Source organism: Cloeon dipterum, chromosome X, assembly GCF_949628265.1.
Source record: "Cloeon dipterum chromosome X, ieCloDipt1.1, whole genome shotgun sequence".
In the NCBI taxonomy this organism is placed as follows: Eukaryota; Metazoa; Arthropoda; class Insecta; order Ephemeroptera; family Baetidae; genus Cloeon; species Cloeon dipterum.
The window spans coordinates 23,524,154-23,550,951 of record NC_088790.1 but is presented as its reverse complement, the minus strand read 5'-3'; the positions used below and the strand labels follow the sequence as shown (position 1 = coordinate 23,550,951).

General features: G+C 37.4%; 2 protein-coding genes across 3 annotated transcripts in view; one reads left to right on the top strand and one right to left on the bottom strand.

Moving 5' to 3' along the window:
• Positions 1–12,494: 12,494 nt before the first annotated feature.
• LOC135945447 (ankyrin repeat domain-containing protein 13C-B) overlaps positions 12,495–26,798 on the bottom strand; it is a 14,989-nt gene continuing 685 nt past the window's right edge. The window contains exons 2-10 of one of the 2 annotated variants that reach the window (XM_065493143.1): positions 16,782–17,022; positions 16,576–16,617; positions 16,369–16,473; positions 15,494–15,625; positions 15,232–15,443; positions 14,757–15,068; positions 14,190–14,339; positions 14,008–14,137; positions 12,495–13,955 (exon numbers count right to left, since the gene is read on the bottom strand). In XM_065493143.1, coding sequence (XP_065349215.1) covers positions 13,822–13,955; positions 14,008–14,137; positions 14,190–14,339; positions 14,757–15,068; positions 15,232–15,443; positions 15,494–15,625; positions 16,369–16,473; positions 16,576–16,617; positions 16,782–16,896 — 1,332 coding nt within the window. In that variant the 5' untranslated portion in view covers positions 16,897–17,022 and the 3' untranslated portion in view covers positions 12,495–13,821. The remainder of the gene's footprint in view (positions 13,956–14,007; positions 14,138–14,189; positions 14,340–14,756; positions 15,069–15,231; positions 15,444–15,493; positions 15,626–16,368; positions 16,474–16,575; positions 16,618–16,781; positions 17,023–26,798) is intronic. The other variant, XM_065493144.1, reaches the window with a different exon arrangement.
• The window catches only part of Adcy2 (adenylate cyclase type 2 Ac76E), a 24,862-nt gene continuing 17,562 nt past the window's right edge, over positions 19,499–26,798 (top strand). Inside the window, exon 1 of the mRNA XM_065493142.1 lies at positions 19,499–19,633. Within this exon, the coding sequence (XP_065349214.1) occupies positions 19,617–19,633 (17 nt within the window). The 5' untranslated portion in view covers positions 19,499–19,616. The remainder of the gene's footprint in view (positions 19,634–26,798) is intronic.

The following is a 26,798-nucleotide window of genomic DNA, read 5'->3' as shown; positions in this document are numbered from 1 at the left end:
TTAAACATGGCTAAACTTTTGTAGATTTTGAGAGAATTTGACCCAAATTTGACTATGAATAATTAATATTGACTTTTCGAGGTCATGGTGGGGGGCTCAGACCACTAAACCAACCACCTTTGCCATCTCTCACATTGGGGAGTCGTTATTGGATCTCCGAAATGCTCAAAAATACCTCCCATTACTTTGAAACTGTAAATCTGCCTTTAACAATGCGAGCCAACGAGGTGGATTTCTTTCGCTTGGAGGAAGAACTGCAAGGTCCAACACTAGAGTCCATTGTATTTCACTCCATTCAATCCTATACCAATGGAACCCCCTATTTGTCAAAGGATCCCCCACGGAGGCGGCGTTCTACGCTTTGTAGATTTGTGGATTATTTCCATTTTAGGTTGAGCGGAACAAATCTATAAAAGGGGATGATTGGGTGCTTGACAAAATTTCCAACACGGCGGCACTTTGATTTCTAGCTGAAGATCCATTTTGTTCCATCATTCAAGTCCTTGGAAAATCAAACAAAATTACAAAAGAAATAAATTTGAAATATTTTCAAAATAAGCATATAATATATTACTGTACAGTATCGTGTAAGAATAGTTTGTATAATGAACAGGATTGCACTTTCTTTCCAAACAAGTTGATTTCACCGCTGTGCGTCCATTTTTTGCTGCCCTCAACAATGTATTTCATTTATTGCTCAAGAATATTTTACTAACCATGAGACGGGATGTGCTGAGCAGCGACTAAAAAATATTCATGTTACTTCTCTATATCATCATAATATTAAAAGAAACCTGCAGTGAGGTGTTTTATTTTTTACATTATTCACGCTAAAATAAATTTCTTGTTGTTTCCGTGTTGCTTTTGATAAACAATATATACTGAAAAACAAAATTAAAAACAGCTTTCGGTTTTTTTCCAGACATAATGAACAAATATGTTTTTTAATAAATCTTTTTTGGTCGAAAATTTGTACTTTCAAAAATAACAATTTTACAAAATAATGGTGGTTTTTAGCAGTTCTGCTTTATGGTTTGAATTTATATTTTCGCCTGTTTTAAGTAGTTTGCTTCGGAAAGAATATGTTTATTTCTTATTTTTATTGGTCTTTTGTAATTTGATGCAGGATAAAAATAATACGGAAGGTCAGAGAATTATTCAAAAACTATTTTCTTGAGAACCAAAAATATTGACAGCTTCTTTAGATGAATGTAATATTTAATTAGTATTGTTTCCGCAAATATCTATAAAAAGTTGGCTCTTGTCAGGAAACTTCCCTGAACTCTATGATAGGTTTCTCCAATGAGCCGATTTCCTTTTCGGGGGGGCTGGGTAGGGATGGTGGTCATTTCCATACACTGTGATAATTTTTTCATGACCGCAACAAACTTAAAGTTAAGATAATATTTCTTAGCACTTGCGAACCTATGAATGGACAATGAACAACTATTGGTTAGGACGAGTTATTATTTGTTTTCTGGTTTGAATTAGTTGAAATTTGAGAGATAATTTTGGTCAGTGGCAAAATATAACGATTTAAAAAGATCTTTCAACTTTGACGTTAAAATGCTTAATTATGGGAGGATCAAATATTAGAATGGCTTTACCAGCAGAAAGCTCATATCATTGGCTACATCTATGATGGTTAATTTTTTAATTTTTCTTCTAAATGCTAAAATTTCATGACACTCGAAAACTGTTTGAAAGCAATTTAGTTTGACTGTTATCCCTCGCCATGTCATCATCCACTCGCTGCTTTGCATCGTCCCGCTCTCGCAAACACGGCAAAGAGTGCGCCATGCTTTTTGTCAGATTTGTATTTTTGTATCAGATTCCGAATACAACATCGGTTTTCCTTTCCCTCAATAACATTTGTGTGCTCCGCAATTTACATATATACTGCCATTTTACCTTAAAATTTGTTTGTGAAAAAGGTATGCACCGCACACAAACTTTAAACACGTCACGTGGAAGCTGAATTTAAGAAATATTTATATCAAACTTGATGTGGGTTCAAAAAAAATCAAAGTAATTTCCAAGACTCTTGGTGGCGGCCACTATATACACACATGTACGGCCTGAGGAGAAAGACAGTGGCGAAATACAGGCTCTAAACGACGACCTTTTCATTGCTACAAGGGAGATATAATGATGTGAACTAATGAATAATATGAAATAAATAATACAAATGGTTGTATTTTTATAGAAATTTAATAAAGATATGAAACACCCAAAAATATATTTTACAAGGGAACCCTGGATATGTTCCACCCGGCGAATAAGAACACTCGCCGCCAATTTTTAGTATTAAAAGCAGAAAGAGGAATGATACTGCAAAAGCCTGGAAAATGCTTGTTGCCAATGCATAAACTCGTCCCTTAGGATTCAGTTAAAGCCTAAATTGACCTAAGAAGCACTGTAATTTTTTGAGAAAATTGGCTGTAAAGTTGCCGTGCTTTTCAAAAGGTAATGGCTGTCTCCTTACATGAAATCCGATTTAATTTCAAAACCAAGAGTTTCCCCAATAAGTGGCATACACCGTTGAACAGATCTCGACGAGAGGAATCGGATTATGCCAAGAAAATATGTTCGAGCAGTGTACATTTCGGAGAAAATTGGCAAAATTTGAATTTTTACTGTGTGTATAAGGTCCTTTTTTATTATTGCACCTCGTTGAACAGATTGTTAATCGATCAATTGTTTATGGCATCCAACAATTCAAATAATTTTCAATTGTTTCCCTGTATCATTCCACTTTAAAATTCTTCTATCTATAGCATAGTTTACGAAAATCAGAGCTGTAAAGATTTTCCAAGTGTCCGGGTGGAAAAACCAAAATACTATCGAAAGTGTTCGAAATTTTTTTTTTAAATCCAAGCATTATTTGAAAAGTTATGGTACTTTAAAACAAAGGAAATTTTTAAAAATTGTGTTACTTTTTGAAAAATGCTCGGATTTTAACAAACCAAACATTTTTTGACACTTTAGATAATATTTTGGTTTTTCCACGTTGACACTTGGAAAATCTTTGCAGCTCTGTTATTCGTAAACTATGCTAGATAGAACAATTTTAATTGGTGCTCGTTTCTTGCCGCACTTAATATTAAAAATTGGTGGCGAGTATTCCGGTTCGCCGGGTGGAAAATACCCAGAGCGGGTTCCCTTGTTAGGAATATAAGTGCCTTCATTTAGCACACACAGACCGACAGGTCATTTATTGTAATCCTTGGTATAGCTAATGAAAAAAAATATAGAGAGTTAACCCTTTTGCAATTCAACATTGATTAAATGTAATTAAACTCTTGTTGAGCAGAAGAGACCAGAAAGCTCAGGAAAATAAAACATGACCATCAAAACCTAAAAATTTCGTCAGTTTTCGTTTCTAGAAAACCAAACAATTAATATTACCGGAAAAAAACAAGTATTTATTTCCTCTACAATCAAATTTAATTAAATACAATGGAAAATTGAGAAAAGAGCATTTTCATCAAACGTGTTTGGAAATATATTTCAAAAATAAAACTAAAAAAGGAAATCCTAAATAATGAATTCTCTTTAGGCGGCCACCTGACATATAAAATTTCCAAACGCGGCTATCAAAACAATGTGTTATGAAACCCCCCTCCCCCAAAATCTGACAGCACGCGTACCAGGTAGCTTACTTAGAAATAAAGGTTGAGCAAGTGGTTTGGAGGGGAGACGAGCAGAGTATGTTATTAGGGTGGCGCATCAGACACCCTTGTATCAGACGAACCTGAGCTATAGACCGACACTCACAAGTGCTCGCAAGCAAACACCACTCTGAGGTAAGCAACGAACTTGTTGGATTTGTCCGATATGGACGAGAGATTTGTTTCGGTAGTCACTCAATTCATTATTTATTTTAAATACAGATTTTTACCTGCTTGGCTTTGTTCTGCTGCAACCTATATTTTTTTGCCTCTATTTACAGTTTTCACTTTTGTGATGTTTATACCACCCCAAAACTTTCAATAGCATTAAACTTTGCTTTCATATTTTTTTTTGCTCTTTTTATTCCTGTCCGTCCGAGGACCGGGAAGGGCGCGCACTGCACTAGCACGAATGCTGAAACCCGGGTCCCAATAACACCGCGAACGGATAACATGGGCGCACCAGGCCGCACAGGGACCCAGCCCACTCAAGGGCCACTTGCCTCCGCACCGAGGACTGCATTGAAACGCTAGACATTCGTCCCGTGAAGCCAAATCACGCATGCTGGAAAGGTGCAAACCAGCAAGTAGCGAGTCGGCGCCGGTGCGCCTCCCAGCCCGTTGGGCAATTTGAGCAATTCGAGTCACTATAAACTAACCACTTTTTGCCATATTACAGACTGGAATTTATTTTAAAGAAGTTAAACTACAGAATTATTGTCCGAAATCGTTATGATTTTTGGTGTTAATAACTCCCCTTGACATGTAGAATCGATTGATGGGTATTTTTTTTAAATTTCCCAGGGAACTCATCTTAAAGGTAAACTCTGGCTATCTTTTTAATTTATTGCTACTTTAATTATTATCATTGAATCTGAAAAGTGTTTTTTTATGTTTCATAAATTGAATTAATTTTTATTGGTCATTCCATTAAAATCTAAGCGATACGCGATTAAGGCAAACAAATTCAGGGTTCCCTTATCAAGTAAACTTCACTTTTGATCTGAGGTGTCGTTTGGGCATTCTAAATGGTTATTAAAAATTTATAATATTTATTTTTTCATTACTCTTAGCCCATGTTAGCTAATAGCTCGAAAATTTTAGAACAACTATCTAAAGCCATTAAACTCGCGATTGCCCTGTTCCATTTAAAAATAATGGTCTTTTTTAAAATAAGTAAACATTATTCGATTCGTATTTTTAAACATTCTTCTAAAAATTGATTTGTTGAGTATTTTGAAATGAAAAACAGCAGAAATTAAATTTTATTTCGAATACCAATATAGCCAGCACGGTAAAAATGGGAAATTATTAATTGCTTTTGCTTTAATTTTAAATCGAGGAAAAGTTCACGAGTTAGTAGAATTCTACGCCTGATTCGTCAAAAGTGAAATAGATTGTTCATATTTTAAGTTCAATTCAACGGTGGAGATGTTGTTTTAAATCACCATCGGTGGATTACTTAAGACATGTGCATTCTAACCCATCGCTCCAGCTTTCAGAATTTCTACAGAAAAATCCTTAAGAGGTCTGTTGTTTCATGTTGAATTACGTTCTTACATACATTTCCACTCTTTGATTGCTTTCAATTGAAAATGTAGTAATTGTGCGTGTAGAACAAAATTTAATTTAAAATTGAGTGGAGGTGAACAGTTTTTGAAGAAATAATTGTAAAAATTCTTTTAAATTTCACAAGATAAAATTCCACAATTGTTTATGAAAACAACATCTGTGTCAAGTAGATGCATTTTTCTTGTAATTATTTTCCAGTTGATGTGTTTGTGTGGGAATCGAATTATCCCCGCGGTCAACGTTCTTTATATACCAAAAATATGTTCTCAAATAATGGAATTCTTCGTTAAAGCTTGTTTGTGCAACCGCAGGCATCAAACTGGAAGTAAGCTTTTAACTCAGAAATTTTAAAAATGTATTTTCCCGAGACGCGTGTGCGTTACGAAGAAAATAAAAACATCGATTTGTCGTCAACGCATTTCAAAAGAGCAGTCGCTTCCGATTGTGATTGGAAAAATGTGCTGACATTCGAATAGTGCACATTTTTACATTCACAAACAGAAGCTACTGAAATGGCCGAGATTTGAGATTTTCCATCAGCCACCGCATAGAGTGTCGAACGTTTTAAGTAGCACAATTTAGGCTGTTTTTTTCACACCGCCTGGATTGTGTTACTTATTACGCGCGGCTCCTCACCCCTTTTCGGCAGAATGAACCAAACAGCAGCAGCGTCAGCAAAGGGTTGCCACAGCACAGAAGAGGATAGTCCGGGCAATGGCAGGAAAAAGAAGATACTGGAATGGGACTGAACACGAATCTTGTAGACCTCTCTATAATAAGTTTGAAATTCTCCCTGTCTTTTGCCTTTACGTATTAGAGTGCGTCAAGTTTGCAAGGCGCTACCCTGAAAAGTTTCCAGTAAATAGAGAAGTGCTTGATCCCTCTGTGAGGTGTACAAGGAAAAATCCCCAAGTGAACCAAAATGACCTATATGTGCCAATAGTGAGTTTAAAGCTGACGACGCAAAGCCCAACAGTTAGCATTCCAAGAATATATAATCATCTCCCGCAAGAAGTGAAAGATATCACAGATTATAAACTATTCGTGAAAGTGGCGAAAAAAATACTGTGTAACTACAATTTTTATGACTTAAATGAGTATTTGACGTGTGACTGGAAAAACTTGTGTTTGTAAATGTGTATAACGTATATGTGATGATGTATTTTTTTTAATTTGATCTTGACAACTATTCAAAAGTCATTGTAAATATTCCGACTTAATGAATAAAGAAAAAAATTTGAATTGAATTTGAATTGAATTGCATCAGCAGTGGACAAGACGAGGATGTCATTGGTACCAAGTAGGGCACCGATTTGTAATTTTATAAAAGAATTACTGTCGATGCACCTACTTCCTACGAATGGCTTTCAACTCACAATTTGCACCCATCGCTACTCAAGAAACAAAAAAATGAGCAGTTGTCGTTTCGGAGTTGTGCTTGATGGAGGGAACATTATTTGCTACTTTAACTGTTCATTTCTTCGAGCACAATCTGAACCCCCTGCCGACCTCGATTAATTTCAACTTCAGCACCCGACCAAGAATGGATTATTTGTAAACCGCTATAGGATGGAATTCTGTAATTCATTTTCTTAATCAAGAATGTAAAAGACCAAAGACCTCAAGTGAAACTCTATTTTAAACCCCGATTTTTTCACAATTTTTTTCCGCATGGGGGTGCCGAGCAAACGAGAGAGTGAAAAATACCTTTTTTAGCATACTATTTCACGTATAAAGTATTACTGCATGCTGGGCTCTTTATAGGTCAAGACAAAAAGATGTCATATATTTTGCTCTTTGTTCATTTTTGTTATGTTTATAGGGGAGTGAAAGAGAAGAAAAACCACCCAGGACTGCTGTGCTTTAGAAATGCGGCAATTTATTTTCTTGGAAAATACTTCTTCATTTTTATGGTATAACAGTTTCTCTATTTTAAACCACCCTATTTTAGCCGGCTTTATTCTGCCTTTTTTGAATTTTTTCACAGCTTGTCAAAAATCCACAAGTTAGTTTAAACAATATTTTTTTGGTGCAAAAATACCGGATAAAACCACCTCGTTTTAGAAAAAGCCGGCTTTTTCGGAACACTGATTTTTTATCTCTGCAAACTGCCTCACACTTGTCTCCGCCGCTTCTCCGGGGGTCCCGGAAGCAGAAGAACGAGTTGTGTGGCAGGTAGCAGAGATGCATATAAAAGGTATCAAAACGTATAATGTAGCCGCATTTTTCCCTTGTATCAGTCCCTTGTTAAGTTTTGAGATTTCTTTCAAAAGAGCTGCAGTTTTCAAACGACTTTGCCGGATTAGGTTTTGTTTACAAAGACAGCTGAAACGTCACAATGCAATTTCCACAAGTAGCCTTTGCAGACCTTTGGGAATTCGTCCACTGTGTGCAGCCCTTCAATGCGGGTGGCAAGTCGATCCACCGATTTACCACCCTGAATGAAAACGCTCGCTGTCAAACACACTCCGCGTTTGCGGCGGCTTTTGATGATGTTTGTCAAAGATTTTCTGCTAGATTTTGATTCCTCTCGTCGCGATTTATTTCAATGCTGGAACAGTGCTCGTCAACTGATTAACACGCAAATTTTAAAGTCAATTTTCTCAGCAATTAAAACTGCAACCTTGAGCAAATTTCATCTTTTCCCAATTTTTAGAGCAAATATTTTTTTCAGGACATCTACAGTGAGTCAAGAGTAAAATTAATTTAATCGGCTAAAATTTAATAATTTATTTTGCTCTACAAAAATTTAAGAAATAGATATTTCATTCAAGTACTTTTGATTTATTTTTATAAATTTGAAAGCTGATTTTTCACGTATTAATATTTTTCTAAAATTCTTTATGAATTATTAGGTGCGTGAATGAGTGAAATTCGAGGGAGGGGGGTTAGCCTTCTTTTATAGGCTGGCGGGGCGATTTTGGTCGGCGTAGACGAGATTGAGTGGTCACATTGTCAAGCGTTGAGTGGTCTGATTGTAAAATTAGGTTCGCATCAGATCAGACAATAAAATGTGCGCGAAGCAGCGTCACCACATTAAACCAATTGAAATACGCGCCGAGAAGAAAAATGCATCGTCCCTCGGCCGCTTAATTTTTCTTTTGTGAACCGTGAAGAGCCGCGCGACCGATCCAGCTTCTCTCTCTCTCTCTCTCTCGCTCTCTCCATCAGCATTATGTACTTATTTATGTAACGAGATTGATAAATAAATGCCGAGTCTGCCTTTCCGAGTGATGCGGGCGTGGTGCATGCGGCATCGGAGCAGCTTTTGCATTCGATCAGCAGCTCGGACACACGTCACGTGCGCCGATGCACTTTTACTTGGAAGTTCTAAGTGCGTATTTCTCTCATGGGGGTGCCGAGCAAACGAGATAGTGAAAAATACATTTTTTAGCGTACTATTTCACATTATTGCATGCTGGGCTTTTCATGGGTCAAGACAAAAAGCTGTCATATATTTCGCTCTTTTTCATTTTGTTATAATTTTAGGGGAGCGAAGGAGAGGAAAAACCGCGCAAAGAAGGACTGCTGTGCTTTACAAATGCGGCGATTTATTCTTGGAAAATATTTCTTCACTTTCACGGTATCTGAGTTTCTCTTCGCCCGAAATTTAGGGTCTTACATGATGAAACGGTTGCATTTGTTTTACAGCTCTTTCGTTACAACCCTTTCAAGCGTCACCCGATTTCTTGCTCAAGAACTGCATTAATTTCTTCAACGTTAAGACAGTAAATTGCGTAAAAATGAGTTTTTAATAGCTTTATTGAAGCCGTGTTATGCTTTATAGCCGTGTTAATTTCCTCCTCCTTGAGCTCGATTTTGTATTTTTAAAACTTTGAATATTAAAATCCCCAGCTGGATCAAAGTTTTGGAGAAAAAGAAAATAACCACAGGGCTTGCAGTTTTGTCTGTTTGTGGAATTATTTGAATTAATTGCTAACTATTTTTTGTCTAAACGGATAAATTAAAAGTTTCAGATTTATTGCAAGCCTAGAAAAGTCTAAATCAATGTTTAAAAAAACTACGGAGTGCAGTAGAATTAAAATCAATTAGTGGCTATTGAATTCTTCAATGAAATTACTTTAAGTTAAAGTGTCGGATTTTTTTTTAAGAAAATTCGAATTTTCAAACAATGATTTAATAATGAATTAATGAAACGTCACTAACACAAAATTGTGCATTAATCCAAAATTTTTGACAGCAACAGCTTAATTAATAATTAAAACATTTGGAGGGAGTTTAAGTCACTTCTCATTCGTACAAGAAATACTAAGTTTATAAATTACAGCGATTTTATAAAATTAATTTTAAAACTTCTGCGAAAATTACGGATATTTTAGTAAGTTTCTTGTCAAAAATTGTCAAGGGTTGAAAATAACAATAAGTGCTGTACAGAGAACTAGACAAGATTTAATTTTTATCTGCTCAATGTATTTTTTTAAAGCTATATGCATAAACAGTTTGCGCAGTTAATAGAAAGGAATAAATGATTTTTAATTTTTCTCAAAATAAGACTGAAAGCTAATATTAAATGAAAATATATTCGAATGATTATACACAGCTGAGTGGTTTGAATGTGGTTCCAAACTTAAAAGCTGCATGTTAGTCACTTTTCCCTGAACTCACAATCAGTATAATCCTATAGTTCGAAATACCGGAGTGCTCAAAATGGTTAAAAACTTTCAAGAACCAAAACAATTAAATACCGTTATTGATTTTCACTATTATGTTTCTTGCCTTTAAAAATAAATTGTTCAAAAATTAGCAAAAAGAATATCCTAAATTCAAATCTAATTGTAAGTAAGAGATTATAATCCCCTATTCAGAGTAAAATGTCAAACTGCCGCGCGTGAGTTGGGGATCCCCAGTTTTTTGGTTCAGCAGACAAGACAAAAAGTGTACAATTCAACACCCTGGGAGCGCTTAGGGACGGAAAGTGATACGGGCGACTTGTTAATGCAATTGTAGAGGGAGGAATGGTCTTTCCTGGACACGTACACGCAGATCAAGGGGAGAGGGCATGAGGGCAAGCAAAACCGAAGAATAATAGCAATTGTGACATAATTGAGCTACTCTCTCGAATCTGCCGCGGCCATCATCTAGCTCTTTGCTCTCTCAGCCGGTCGGTTAGTCATATGTGCGCTTCTTTTTTATATTCATTTGGGCCTTATTTGGGTGGGGATTGGAGCACACAAGGGTTTATCTTGGTGCGAGCTCGCGTCTCTTCCCCAGTTGCATCTGGACGCGCCGACGGACCAAGCTTCCACTCGCCGCCACCCGACAGAACAGACACCACAACAACTGTAGCGTACGTAATTTGCATGCCAAAGCCAAAAACGCCCTTCCCCATTCTTTGTAATTTATTTGGCAATTTGGTTTGAATTGAAACTCAATTTCTGCTCGAATCACACGTTGATATTCTCAAGAGAGATTTAATTAAAATCCTTAATTTTTTTTCTAACAAACACTTGAACAGCCTTCACTAAAACCATGGATGAAGAGCAGATTGAGATGAATTTTCAAGATAAATAGTTTGACACGCATGACGTCCAGCCGCGATAAAAATACATCCGCAGCAAAAACAATATATTTCTTTCTGAACTGCTAAATTAATCCGATTTTCTGAGAGAGAAAAAAACACCACTTATCATAACCAAATTTGTGCATATTATTTTCCATAAAACCCGCAGGTTTGGCTGACGGAAAGCGGTACTTGCTCCCTGACGGAATTGGAAATCAGAAGGAAGCCCCCTGCGGAGCGCCGAGAGTTGCGCGGGCGCATGATCATTTTTATTACTCTACTTAAAAATTATCATTCGTCAAGGGCGAATTCATTGAGCCTCGTTAAGGTCTATCCGGAAGGGAGCACACAGGCATGCAGAGTGAGTGACTCTCTCGACTCGCGGCACAAATCTCTGGTCCCCGGCAGCCACCGCCGCGTGCAAACGTCAAATGAAATTGTCATTTCAGCGAATGGCAATAAGAAGATGCTAGCATCCCGTTACTAAGTACTAGTGCCGCAGGAGTTGATTTCTGGCAACCTCCTGCTGCTCAAGTACTTATCAATGGGCGGCCACCGTCAACTTGCCATCGTAAAAAATCGTCAACAGGTGGGTGTCGAATTGAAAAATAGCAAAAAATATCATTTGGGTTTGTGAATTTTAGGGAAAAATATTATTTTTCGGTTTAGTGATAATAACTTTTGCTAGAAAATTTTTGAGCTTATTTTCGGTACTTTTGACCTAGGGTTCTGTTGCTGATGGTCAGGAGGTTAGCATTCTAGTTGAGATTTTCTACCCAAATATAATATTTTCTGCAACGAAAATTCGAATTTATTTTTAGACGTCAAATTCCTTGATGCAAGAATATCCAGCAATTAAAGTGTCTCTAAGTCTCATAATAATTTTATATCTAGAAAAAATAGATATTTTATAATGCTAAGTGCGCCGAGAATATTTAATGTAATTTATCGTTTTTGCAATATTTTGCTCACTCTCTTTTGCCATTTCTTGCGATATTTCTTTTAAATTTTCTATAAAAATTACCGTGTATGATTTTGTAAGAATAAACAGTTAAGGAGAAAATAATGAACAAAAAAATTAAAAATTCCTTAAAGGGTACATGACACATACATCAATTAAAAGGGTTTTTTAATAAATTTGTGAAGACAAACCATTTTGGAAAGTGCTTTCCATGTGTATTCGAATTTAGTAATTCATGTAGGATTCAATTTTATCAGAACAAAAGTGGTCGATTTTAGATGGCAGGGTACATTACAAGTTGCAGAAATTTTCTATCATGAATTTCAATCCTTTCATACAAACGACGGAAAAGTTTATTTTACGCCATGAAAAAGCAAGATTTTTTAATGACAATTTTTGTGCATATTTTAACTCAAATTTTATGGAAAAAAATGGTTGGGGATAAAAAAAAACAAATCCTCTGCCCTAAGGAATGAATTTTTTAGTTAAATCAAATTGTAATGTATATGAGCATTCTCATGGTGTTGTTTCATACATTTTCGCCATGAGAAACTCTATTCTGGACTCAACTTCATCATCCTATGTACTCCTCCTTTTGATAATGGTCTTTTCAGCACTTAGTAACCTTTTAACATAGTGGACAGGATATATGTATGCATTTTGGCCTAAAAAATTAAACTACCATGATTATTTTTTTTTTAAATAATGGTAAAAATTAATTAAAAATGATAATTTTATTATTTTTATTTTAAAGAATATGTTTACCTTATTATTATTAATTTTATTTAACAATAGACACATTAAGTCACCTCTGTAAGTAAAATCGCCGAGAATTTTGGAAAGTCAAACCTGACCGATCGATCGATTTGTCTTGTCAAAGACAGTCGGGAAACGAAAAATAATCACAAGACGGAACAAAAATTTAATTTTAAATTCCTTTTAAAGCTTTTACGAAACAATTTCCATTTGATAACTCAAAAACACTAGATTTAAAACTTTGGACTGGTGGTCCATGTAATCATCACAAAATTGAACACATTTTTGAGGAAATAAATTGTATGTCTGAGCGGAACATACTCACAATCAGGGTTCCCTTATTAATGTTGCAGCGAATAGCCCCAATCATTAATAGTTTTAAAAGGAAAAGCCGTTTGTATCGTAGCTGAGCATGTATTTGCATTAAATAGTATTACATTTTGTGTTTTACAAACACCTGCATCTGTAAAAATGAATCCATTCGCTGACTCGGGTGTGATGGAGAGCGAATGGATGTACATAGTTATTATTTTATTTCTCCTAGATTCAAGAAAGGCGTTTTAATCAACATATCGCTATCGCTACGACTCACTATGTGACATAAAATTTATTTGACTTTGGCCAAGACCTGTTTGTTCCAACTTATTATCTGGCACGACAATAAAATAATATTAACGAGAACGAAACCTGCCGATTCATCTGGGAGACTAGTATCTGATTGTTCTCTGGTCCCTAAACGTGGAAACTGTTTGTCGGTGGCTTGGATTGCTGGCAGGCCTGGCCAAATGTGCTATTGCCTCGATTTATTTCTTTATTTTGCTCATGACTAGACACAAAACATTTACTAGAACACAACAATTAACAACCAACGTACAATAATATGGCAATAAGTTACTTAAAATTAATTACCCATTTGTCAAGAAATATATATTTTGTTGCACACTCGGAGCAAATGTTTATGAGCGATCAAGGATTTTTCACCTCGGAAGCGTTCAGTGATTCATGAAAAAACGTGCTTGATTTGTAACCAATCTCTTAATTTCAAGAAAAAAATTTAAAGTTCACAACAACAAATTTGTCTCCTGCAAAATATTGAGCGTAGACAATAATTTTCAAATAACCTGGAAAATCTAGCAACACGTCTAGGATTGAAAGCGTTTGCTAAACATCAAAAGAAGTACATACGTAAGAAGCCAGCCAACACAGATTTGTGACGATTGCTTTGATTGAAAACCTGACAAAGCAACGTGAGCATAAATTAGATTATTGAAATAGAGAGAACTGAAAGAAGGAACTGAAAGATAAATTAAATGCCACCCCTTGCAGCTGCAGTCGACGAGTCACAAGTCAGGGAAGCGCGTCGGGTCTTCGTGATAGTTGGCCGGAACTTCGAATAGTTCTCGAGGAATGTCACTTTTAAAGTCAAACTGCTGGAACGTAATCTTGGCCGTCACTGTCGGCAGAATCGGGATATCTGCAAATCGATCCGTGAATTATACAGGTTACCAGACCGCAGAGGAATTTACCAATCTTCACAGGGAAGCCTGGAGGAAGCTTCATATTGACAAATTCCCTAAGCTTAGTAAAGTGCTTGAAAGGCGCGACGATTTCCAGGACGTTCAGCAGCATTCCCACAGACAACGGAAACTCGGAACTCTGAAGCAACCATGAGTCAAGAATAATGGCACAAAAACCTCTGAAATCTCACCATGGCAACTGTTGCTTTGAAAGATTTGCAGGTTTGTTTGTACACCATGTCTCTGCCAAGAACTGGAGGATTCGACCCTGGACTTGCGACGTACTCCTCCCACGTAAGGGCGCAAGGCGGAGGAGGAGCCAGGGACGGCCGCCGAATTGTCTGAATGAAAATGTATATGGACTTGTAATTAAAACATTATTTGAGCTAACAGGAAAATCTGGGTTTTAATTAACAATAAAAACTTATTTATGTTAGGCGTAATTTGGATTGTAGAAATATTTATTTAATTTAAACAATACTATTCCCCTGAGTTTATTAAATATTTTCAAAAATTAAATTGTGAGCAAAACACGTTAGACTTATGTTGAAAATATACCAATTTGCCTATTTATCGTATTGTTTTACGTTTTAATGAAATTAATGACTTCCAAAATTAAATTATTTTAAAAATCTAAAGGGCAAAATTAAGCCTACATTGTCAGTTAACTAGCTCAAGAATTTTGAAGCACAGCAATTTCTAATTAAAAAAGTTAAACCTAAGGAAATTTGCTGAAATAAATTTAAAACTCGGCTTACCTCCCCATTAATGTCGACCTGCGACGTGCCTCCCTTGGTAAAGCTCTCGACGATGGCTTTGTTCTTGCGGAGATCTTCTTCAGTGAGGTGTTCCCGGCGCTTGCGCGACTCGAGAACCATTCCATTGACGTGGTAGAATTCGGCGCTGAACGCACCCACAGACTCCTTGCGGTCCTCTTTGAAAAACCAGCCCGACTGGGCTCGACTAAAACTTATTGACTTTGTAGACATTTGCACTGCAATTATGTCGCTGCTCATCAACAAGTCGACCTCGTCTTCCAACTCCATTTCAGTCTCCTGCAATGGGATATTCTTTTCACGAGGAAGCTATTACATGATGAGTTCTATGGTTAAAAAATTTTAGCTTGACAATATCAGCCAGAGGTTTAAAAAATACAAAAAAAAATGATTGAAATCAATATTTTCAGCAAGAAAAAAAATAATGTGAATGAATTAGAAGCAAAATATATGTTACCTCGTATCTAACTCTTTGGAATAGCTTTTCTTTATTATCGAGAACCGTGAGCGACTGTGACGGCTTTTGCTCGCCGTTGAAAATAAAACTAATGTCTCCTCTTTCCCACTTCATGTCGTTAAAGTCGACCAAAGTGGTGTCCAGCCGCATTGACGAGCCTCTTTTGTGGATTTTGCAGATGTCGGATGGAAGTATTCGAGACACAAGCGGAACTGCGGGCAGACAATGAGCAACCGGAGGAACTTGGAGGTTTTAAAATTACCCCAGCTCTGGAAATCCCACTTGAGTTCCATGTAAAAGTCGTCTATACTGTGTAAGGCAGCAACTAAATTCGGTCTCCGCTCCTCCACCTGCTCCCGGGACTGCTGCTTCAGTTTACGCAGCAGGGAAGAAACTGAAATTACATAAACACCAGGGTTTGCACATTTGTCTGACGGATTTTATGTTTAAAATCGTATAATTTTTGTTACATTTTGGATCCCGACAATGACTTGTTTAGGCTATTAAAAAATGTGTGATATAATATAATTTTTAAGTAGTCATTAGAATTTCCTGTATTTAAATTGAGCTGGAAATTAAATATCTCAACATTCATTGATTGAACCAAAAAATATAGATTAGTTTAAAAATCAAAACGGCGGCTTTTTAAAATCCGACCCCCAGAAGCTGAGATTTGGGTGCGAATACATGTCCATAACACCAGAAAAACCACTATTTTAGTTGTTTTGGATATTTAATTTAAAAAATAAGGCTTACCATAATCCATCATTTAAAACTCTCCCAAACAAAAATTTTTGTGGTCTAAATGAAGGCGATATCAAAATTAAATCAACTGGAAAATCATTTCACTTGACGATAAAAGCTCAACATTGTCTAAATTTTTGTTCTACAATCTATGAACAATTTGAATTGAGTTAATGAAAACTTAAAAATTTATAATTTGAAATTCAGCCCGTAAAAACTGCAAATACGGAAAGGTCGGGGTTTACTCAACGGAATTTGAGGTCAACTGGGGCCTAGTTTCAGTAACATAAATTCCATCAAGAACCTCAGACCCCTAGAACCATTTCATCTTTCTTGGACATAGGCTCTGGGACACATTTTGATCTAATATTATTTTGATTTTCGGTTTCTCACGGATTTGTCTGTCGCCGAAGCTGATGGCCTCCGAAAGGGGACTCCATCCAGCATTGTTCTTCACTTTGACCGGTGCCCCGTGGTTCAGCAAGAGGTGGATGCACTCTAAGACGAAGAAAAACATGAAAATTAGGTTTTGTTGACTTTCAGGGAGCAGAAGTGGGCGGGGTTTTTGCAGAGGAAAAAATGGTAAGTGCTGGTTCTCACCTCTTCTGCCGAGCATGACAGCCAGGTGCAGCGGCGTGTTGCCTGAGGACAGAGAGTTTCGAATTAAAACCTGGACGCTGTCCGGGCCGAACGAGCCGAATCGAGGCCGAACACCAGGGGCTGACCGTGGGAGGTCCAAGCAAAAAGGCCCCTTTCGGGCCCTTCGGCGCCTTCCGGGGCCCAATTCGGGGCGTCGGCGGGCTCACCGTATTTGTCCTTGGCGCCAACATCCTTGCTCCGCAGCAACTGCGACAGCCGCTTTCGGTCGTCCGAGAAAATGCACCTGTGAAGAGGGTAATCGCCCTCTTCGTAGGCGGCCATATTTTTTCTCCACTGCGCCGTTCCCGCCAAAACTTGAATCGTCCTTGCTATTCACACTCGAATCAAGTGGTTGTTAACACAGTGCGGGATGCGACTTCTTTACAGACACGTCATGAATGAATGGCACTAAAAAGTCATCGACTTAATAAACACATCAAAAAGCCTATTATCAATTAAAAAACTGAGGAACCCCATACCATGATTTCAATTAGTTGAATGCTTTAAAATTCCTGCACTCTAAATTTATACTATTGTACTCCTTGCAAACTCTATGAAATGAACATGATGAACATGGGTGTTGAATTTTTTTATCATATAAAATATTTGAGATAAGATAAGATGGTTCTTGGCAAATTCAAGCTCATTATAAGCCATTATTATTTTATACACTTTTCTGTATTTTATATGAATCCCTGATTTCTCAAATTATGATCTTCCAGTATCGCACTCACCTATTATTTTTGCAATTAAATTCTCTAGAACAGGGTATTTCACATTCATTGTTGAAATTAATTTATTTAATTTCTCTTAACTAAAAATGCTTGTTTTCATCACGTAAAAATTTTAAATTATTTAATTTATTAATTTTATCAGTTTGGGGAATCCCAAAAGTTGCCAAAAAGGGAATTGAGTCATGTGCTCATAATCAGCTGAGAGAACTGAGAACTATATACTTGTAAGTACCTTGATTATTCACTGTTAAAATGCGTCATCCCCATGATTGCAACTCTCTTGTGTTGTCTTTTTAGATTTAAAGAAATAAGCAAACTTTATCTGCGTATCATGGTCATGGCGTGGCAGTGCAAAAACTCAAAATGCAAAAAATTATGAGAGCAACTTTTGCACCTGGGGCTTGATTGAAGTGCTCTCGGCATTTGTGGCGTGAACGCCTTATCAATCATAAGTAAGGCTTAAAAGGTAGCGAGATGAGAAATGCATTAAAATCATCACATCTGCTTCCTTTTGAAAACGAATGCACTCAACGAGATTCTTCCTAGCTCACAATGCAGAGCAATTAATTAAAATATTTTAAAACGTTAGAATTATAACTATAGGGCTGTATATTTTCTTTGTGTGAGATTTCTGTATTAACGTCATATTTTCTTAAGTAGTATAATATTGCAACAAATTAATGCGTGAATTACAAAAGGTTTAATACAAAGAATATTTGAGTTTTTTTTTTCAAAACTGCAAAATGCGGTAAGAAAGAAAACTTTGTGATTTTTCTTCTCTTGTAAATGTAGAGCATTGTTTCCCAACTCCCAACTTACAATCGAATTTTATTCCACAACATGGAGTTCCCAGGATAAATCTCGACGATAGGAATTAAAATGGTCAAAAATCTGATTTAAATTTGTAGAATATTTTCAAATTTTCTCCAAGGTGTGGTTTCAAATGATCAAACAATAATTCGATCGTTTATGCTTACCCTACCTATTTTAAATTCTTTCATTCATTTGTAAGCATGATTATTTAACTTTCAGTCAGTTCCATAATATAGCAAAAAACTATTTTTTCGTTCTAAAGGGTTGGTCTGAATGAAATTTTAATACTTATTTTTAGCTCGATGCTAGGCGATGTTTTTTTTTCAAAGAGGTAATTTCAAGCTGGCTTTACCTTCGCAGAGGTAGCTGGCTTTTTATCCAGCTGGCGGCTAACCAATTTTTTTAAGTGTGATAAATGTTGGAATTTTCCAGACCGTGGAGTTAGAATAAGGAAAAATAAACGATTGAAGTGGATTGACATGTATAACGAGGGCGAATATGGAAATTAATTTGAATTGTTGACCAAGGCAAGAGCACAGCGCACGCGAGCGTCAGATTTGTTTACGTGTGCGCATACTAGACTGATATAACCCTTTGTTTAGACAGTTTTGGGTGGGAGCCAGTCAGATAGGCGTCCAATTAGCAGTTCATTCAAATTTTTAGTGTTAATAATCATCCCATCAATGTTCAATAATCAAATCAGGGTTTAAGTAACTTAAATTTCCTTAAAAAATTAACCTGGGATAAAATTTCAGCCCTTTCCTTTTTTTAGTAAAGATACAAATTATTTTTCAATACTGATGCAATTGAAAAGGCCAGGTTGTTTTCTAAATACGCGAAAATTCTTCAATTTATAAAATAAAATTATTATACAAAAAAAAGTTTTAACAATCGCAAAACTGTATAATCTTCTTTCCGCTGCAAGTGTATTAGGAAGCAAAATGCTGCTCACTGAAAATGATGTTTGCAGAAAGGCAAGTTTAAATCGGATTTGCAAACGTGCGAGGCTGGAATAACAAAATCCGCCAAGCTAAGCCGAGTATAACCAAATAATAATTTGCCTTCCGTCCCATTCCACTTATTTGACGACGGCAAAACTCGCGGCTTTTGACAAGTTTCCACAATCGATTTCGCGCCTCCTTTCACCGTGGGCACAAAGCGTGCGAATGCGAATGCGAATTCAAATTCACTCACGCACGCCATATAATATATTCGTTTTGATATTGCGGCGGCAACGGCAGCGGCAGCGGATTCCCGTGCACATCGGCGGCGGCCGGGGCGGGTTTTCAGCCGCCGTGTGTGTGTTGCTGTGCATGCGCCGACGAGAGCAAAAGCTGTGTCTGTGCCTCGGCGTCGCGCAAACCCCTTGCAACAGGCTGTTCGTGCGGCCGCGGACGAGCAGCCTCCGCCGCCTGCCCGTCCGTCCGCCAGATCGCCAACCCTTGCAGCAGCATCATGCTCGCGGCCAGAGGGTGAGTCGCCCCAAAACAACCCCCGGTCTTTCTAGGTTGCTCGGCTTGATCCGATTTAAACTTCATTAGAGCCTCGGTAATTGATTGGAAGCAAATCAAGTCTTGACCTTCGTCCCAACGCTTTAATAAGCCTTCTAGACATGAGCAGATTTATTGACTAGACTCTCTAATTTCATTTAAGAGTTCAGTGGACTTTTCAATAGAAGGGTTGAAAATTTTTTAGGAAAATTTTTAGTTTTATAATTTAAATTTGTCTTTTTGTAAAATAAAATTTTTAAAACAAAAAACAATATTTCCGTAAAAATGAAAGGCTGGAAAATGTTTTTGAATTCAATTGTTCGCTAAGTTGTTTTGATCAATGCAAAGTTCTTAGCATTTTTTCCCTAAAATTACTCTCTAAAAATCGGGATTGGACGAAAGTTTTCCCCAAGTGCCGTTTTTATTCCATGCAAATCGGCTGTAAAGCTTCAAAGCTTGCAAGCTAATCAAGCGGTATTAAGCACTAGAAAAATATGATTTATTTCGCAAGAGGGGAAATCTGCCTCATGATTCGATTGCAATGTGAGGAATCGAAATCAAGCGAAAAACCTTGGAATTTTCCGATAATTTTGGCATATATTCTGGATTTTTCCTTGGTCCTGATTTGACTGTTACATTTCATATTAAAGATTAACTGTTGGCAAAAAAAACTAATTCAATTGGACCCTATCCTGTTCCTAGAGCCCAAATTGCAAGATCTGTCTAATTTTTTTCTATAAGAGATCTGTAGCGGTGCAGGAGCGCGGTCCTCCTTTTTGTTGGAAGCCAACAATTGTCGGCGGTTTGAATTATTGTAATTTTGCATTATTGTTTGACAGCAGAAAGATGATTTTAAAATAAAAATTCAGTTTTCGTCCGTCAGCCACACGGTGCTGACGTGATTCGTTTAATTGTGCAGAATTTGTAACTCATTATTGAAAAACAATTTCAGTTCTTGTACTTGATTTAAAAGTATCCGATCGGATTTCCAACTGTAACCTAATTCGTCATCTAAATTCATCGGTCTTCATCATTTCAAACCCTCTTCATATCTCCCAAAGATCCATTATTTTTAAAACAAAAATCGCGATTTAAATATAGGCAAGCGGTCTTTATTTTCGCCACCTAAGACGATTTTCTCGCAAATCCGAATTTTCTAGGACATTTAATTACACCTTCCTCCCTATTAATTACCCTCTCTGGCTTGATGAATCAGGCTCCCGTTACCTGGTGTGAATCTGGCGTGCTTGCTCGTTGACACAGTTTTGCTCGGCGCAGGGTAAATAAACAAACTGGTATACTGCAATGAGGAGGATAAATCCATGTTGCAAGCGTAGCAGCTCTCAGCTCTCGCTAATTGCTGTGTGTGATGAAACATATTTTTCCAAAACGCCTCGAGCAACGAGTTCGTGAAAAGAGAGGAATTCAACAGCAGCGAAAAGAAAATTAAGTTAAACACAAAGTTCGTATAATTTATTCAAGGTGCAGAATTTTAGGAGCGAAAACTGCCTGCTGGCCGGGGTCTTTTGTGTCTTTATTTCTTTATTGGGGTTGGGAATTTGAGACGAAAATTTTTTCTGTGCGGCTGCGGCCAATTTTCTTTTAGGTATCATATGAGCACAGAGTCGAACTTGAATTCACCTCAAAACCTTTTAAATATTCTGGTGTAATCAATTTTTTAAATTGTTTGGATGATTTTTATTTTAGAAATTTTTAGTTACTTTGGCATCTGTCAATTATTTTTCTAAACCATGAGACTCAGTTGATTTTTTAGTATTCTACTGTAAGAGAAAATTTAAAAGAGATTCATTAGCGGATATTATTAAATTAAATATTCTTATTTCACCCATATGCGGTACAATCATGCAAAAATATTTTTAAGCGAATTTGCGACCTTCCTCAATTTATTTTCGTCGCGCATTTCCACAATCACATTGGAAATTTTACTGGATCAAGAATAATTTCGTCAATTTAGTTCGAAATTTAGACGAATAGTTGATTTGAAGAGACAATTTTAATGATCTCGATGAGATATTCAGTTTTGGGATTGTACGGAGTGGAACCAAAATAGTTTATAGACTAAGATCAACTAAAAATTTTATTTAACACAATCGAAATTCATCGAGAACACCACCTTTTTGAAGATACAAAATATTTAATACTATGCAATCCCTTAAAACGTGATTAATTGACCAGAAAATCGACCCGAAACGTCTATAAATAGTCTCCAAAAATAGCTATTTAAAAAACCGTCTGAAAATCCCAACCCTATTTATTATACATCTTTTTCTCTCTCTTCACCCGCATATTTTAATTTTATGGGCTTCCACGCGAGAAATTTGTTTACGCCAACTGAAAACTCTCAAAACAGCTGTTTTCTCTTTTTTTTCGTCGAATTCGCAAGCCTTGGCACTTCGTCTCTGTCTCTGTTCCTCCGAGTCTGCGTAACCCACTCGAGTTGGGTCTAAAAGCACGAAACTTTACCCGCCCGCAGGCTCTTCGGAGCTATCTCGCTTTTCCTGCACACAAAAAACTTATCGGAAGAAGTTTGCACACAAATTAGTTTTTGTACAGCTCAATAAAAAGGAGAGCGAAACCAACTGTTGAATATCAAATGAGCCGGACTTGCGGAGCAAGCGAGCGAAATTATGAAGAGAGCACAATGTTAAGGAAGTACTTGCAAACTTTGTGCTTGCCTTTCTCGAGTCTGCCGTCTGCCTGCTGCACGGAGCAGGCAAATTTGTAATGAAGAACAGCGTTAGGGCGGCGAGGGAGTGAGTAGAAAGGAAAAAAATAGAACTCTGGCGCGGAATATTTATTCGCTGGCGGAGCGCGGCTATGAATCGCATATGAGCAACACGTTGTGTGTGCGGCACTTATATTTTATATGTCACCGCGCGCGCGATATTCAGATTCCGCTGCCAGAAATTATAAATAGACGTGCGCATGAAGCGACACGAGGGCGCGCGCCACTCGTCCTATCGTACCGTGCTCTCTGTCTCTCTTTCGGCGTGCGTTTCCGCAAAAAAAGATTCTTTTCGGCTGCAGGCAATTTGATGCGAAAAACAGCAGCCATCTTATAAATAGCTGAGTGAGTGAGTAGAACGCTGCGCCACTGGCCTCGCAAAATTAAATTCCTAACCCCTGCACTTTTGCACGGTATGAGTTATTGAAATTCTGCTGTGTTTTTGACGTTGATCAAAGAGCAGTGTATTTTCAGGTTAAATTGGTTGATTTGAAAATAATTTTTGGCGGTATTAAAAAATATGCAGATTTAAAAAAATGACAAAATATTTGCAAAGCTCAAGATTTTGTTGGGAAAGATTAAATCTCAATCTCTAGATGAAATGGAAATTTTTTGTGAAAGATTTGACGGCCAATATCGGAATAATTCTAGCAAAATAAAAATGCGTACATTTGCAATATCAAAAAAAAAAAAAAAATAAATGAAATCCTACTTTGAGCGAAATAAACTTTGTCGTCACCCTGTTGGCATCGGCGGTCATCAGATTTGGATTATATTTGCTTAGTAGACCAATTGAATTGAGTCAAATTTCTAAAAATTCCTATTTCACAGGGGCTCAAAGTGTGCAATCTTTTAAAAAGAATAAATTTTCAGAGTATAATAACTTTTGCATTGAAGATAAAAAAAATTTGGGTAAAAAATGTTCTACATTTGACGCCAAACAAGTTACATCGAAAATAATTAATGCTGAAAAAACTTGGTTTTTAGAGCCATTTTGATTTGCGGCGCCTTCTCACCCCTTCTCTCGCTCCCAGCAACTAGTTTTCATTAAACACACACACATTGCCAGGTAGCAGTGCAAATTCGAAGCGCACCTTTGCTGCTTCCCTTATACATCTTCAACCGCGCACGACAGCAGTCGAAACGAAAATTTACTCTCCGACTAGGATAGAGATTTCGTGCGAGAAAATCCTAGAAACAATTTCTTATCAGTCCCGCACTACATACGAGTCTGGAGTCCTGATCTTAATCTTACTTCAAACCACGAGACCTAAATAAAAGACGATTTCTACCAAAAGACGCTTTTCGGTCACGGCACCTCGATCCCAAATCATCAAGTTTTTTTTAAATGTGACACTTTTTCCACGTCTGGAGAGGATTGGACTAAAATTTAATTGAAAATGATTAGTTTGACAATTCAAGCTCATGGTCGGGGGTGGAGACTCACCTCCTGGCCCCGTAGGCGCAAATTTCGCATAATGCGAAATTAAAAATAATAAACTCTTTTTGTTTTTTCATTTTTAAAAATTTTAAATGCAAATTGACGATGTGGACTATTTCCCCTGTTTTAAACGGATTTTAACGATTGGAACATGGCTCAAAAACTGCGTAAAATAGTGTATAAAAGGGTCTAATGTCTGAAATTCCCAACCCTATAAATAATATTTCGCAAATAAGTCCCATCATGGCTCTTTGGGCACTTCAGGTGAAAAGCCGTTCTGCCAGTTCAGAATAATCCTGTACTGCAGATTCACAGTCGCTTTGTTTCCACCCTCAAGCATATTTGTGCATCCCCCCGGGGGATTGTGCGGGGTGTGTGTGTGTCGCCCTGACGCACGGCAGACCCTTGTTTAAAGTAAAAAGCTGTGCGAATGCGAGAGTGTTGAGTTGTTGACTCAAGCGATTTGTCCCATCCTCCGTTGGTTCGCTCTCGCCTCCAGAAGCTGCTGCAGATTCGTTTTGTGCCGCGCGCGTTCACAGGCAGGCAGGCAGGCCGGGCGGCTATTTATTGATTGGTTTCGGGCCGTCATTGTCACTTCCCGCCACACACAACTCATCGTATACACAGTATACACACTACTTTTGAGCTCTCGCTCCTCGCTCGCGCACCAGCCGATACACGCACATGGCAACCCGTAATTGTTGCCAATTGCTGTTCGCGGAAAAGTTCGCGCGGGCAGGAAATTGGAGGGAAATTCGGCACACTTCAAATTGCATTTTCCCGTGCGTGCTCCTTGATTGGACTCGACAGAACACCCCCAAATATATTTTTATTTCTTCTGAATTCTGCAAATTCAGGGTTGTTGGTTGGCAGGAAATGGTAAATTGAAGTTTGGCTAAAGCTTCCAGCAGTTTTTTGAGTAAAAAACCCAAAAACTAACTAAGCGTCCGTGGAAAAACCAGACAGACTAAACGGAATTGATTTTTTTTCCTGAAAAACAATATTGCCTTTCTAAAAATGTCATACGAGCCTCTTCCACGGGGAACACCATATTTCACGATAAAAAATTGATGCATAAAACGGGAAATATTTGAAGGATCGTGTGTCTGGTTTTCAATTTCAAACAAAATAATTGTTCCGACACACGGAAAAACATCCCAAACTGGGAAAAAAATAAATTGCATATAGGGGTTTTGATTTCAAAAGAAGTTAACTTTATAAACCCACTCGTTCTAAATTATTCCAAGCCCTGTGCGTGTCGATCATTTGTGGGATTTTAATTTGTCCGGTCTGCTTGGAACTGAAGCGGCGACCCTGAAGCAGCTAGTGAGTGCATCATCGCGTCATTACGCATCGGCAGTCAAAACAAGCTCGTTTCTTTCATTTCGACGGCGGCTGTGTGGCTGGCTCGCGCGCAGCACACGCACGTCCAACCAAAGAAAAGCAATTAAAGAGTGCAGCGGCGCGTGGAAAACCGAATTTCCTTCCTTTTGCCTGAACTGGTTTCGTTTGCATTCGCAATATCCGCGCCCCACTCGCTAATTCGGGTTGGCTGAGAATGAGTGAGAGTGAGAGTGAACTGCCATTTATTATTCAACAAGTCGTTAAAAGCGTCAACCGCCGCGAACGAACGAGTGAACGCACGCGGAGACGTGCCTAATTAATGCTGGCGCGTGTGCCGCAAATTTGTGGCCTTTAATATCGCATCAAATATGCAAATTTGCTCGAATTGATGGCGAGCTGCGGTGTAATCACGCCGAGGAATTTCACCCTCAGCAAACAAACAACACGCTGTGCGCCTGATTAATAAATTAAAATTTAATAACGTGCGTATTTCAGCCACTCTCGAACGCCGGCAAACACTGCACTCAGTGAAACAATGGGAAAATAATTAGGCATTGTTACTCCACAACCTGGTAATGAATTTTAAATGAGCCACTTGAAAAGAGAAAATTTTAAATATTGGGCTACATTTTATTCACCTTTGCTGGAAGGAATGTTTAAAATTTGCAACACTCCAATTAAAATTGCAGTTTTTGTCAAATATTTTCATCTACTTTTTTTTAAAAAAAGGTTTCTCATAAAACTTGCTCCATACAGAGACAACTATTAACGAAAAGAGGGAAGTAGTGCGAGTCTCTTTCTAATTTCCATCAAATTTCAAAGTTATCAGTTCAGGTCTTCTCGTTTGCAATTTTCCTAGTTTCTTTGACGTGTGTAGAATCGATTTTATGTGTAATTTTGCAATCACGAAAAGCCAATTACCTCTTCGTAATGGGGAAAGAAAATCGTGAATATCTTATTTAACGCCGTGTGGTAGCTGTAGTTGCTATACAAATTATCAGAGCTCATTGGCACCAGGTACTATCCTGACCTTTCTCACCCTTAAAAATTTAATAAGGCTTTTCAAATATAAATATCGCGAAGTAAGACAGGAAACGTTTGCATGTATGTGAGGAATATTTGGAATAAATTAAAACGATTAATTGCTCTCATTTTGCGTCAGAAAAAACGTGTATAATTTTTTTAACAGTTTTCGTTCAATGAATCATAATAATATTTTATAAGTGGCCAATTTTACATTTGCCATTTTATAATTTCCAGGAAATTCAGTAAACTCGTAGAGTTAATGGAACGGGAAAATCAGGATCCAGATTTTGTCAACGAATTATTTATGTATAGCTTAGCCATGCGCCGTCACCCAACCGGGCCGCGCATGATGGACGTTTGAGTGTGACTCGGAATAATCAAAATGACAAAAAACCAATCCAGGCGAAACTTTCATCACAATATGACGATAATGAGAGAGCGACAGCAAACCACGCCTACATGAACACAAATAAATTCACCACCAACTAAATAAAACCGTAGCATCCTTACACTTTCCTTGTGAGAACCGAGTTTGCAGCTAAAATAGACAATTCGAAAAGTTAATATTGAATTATTCATTGAAACTGGTT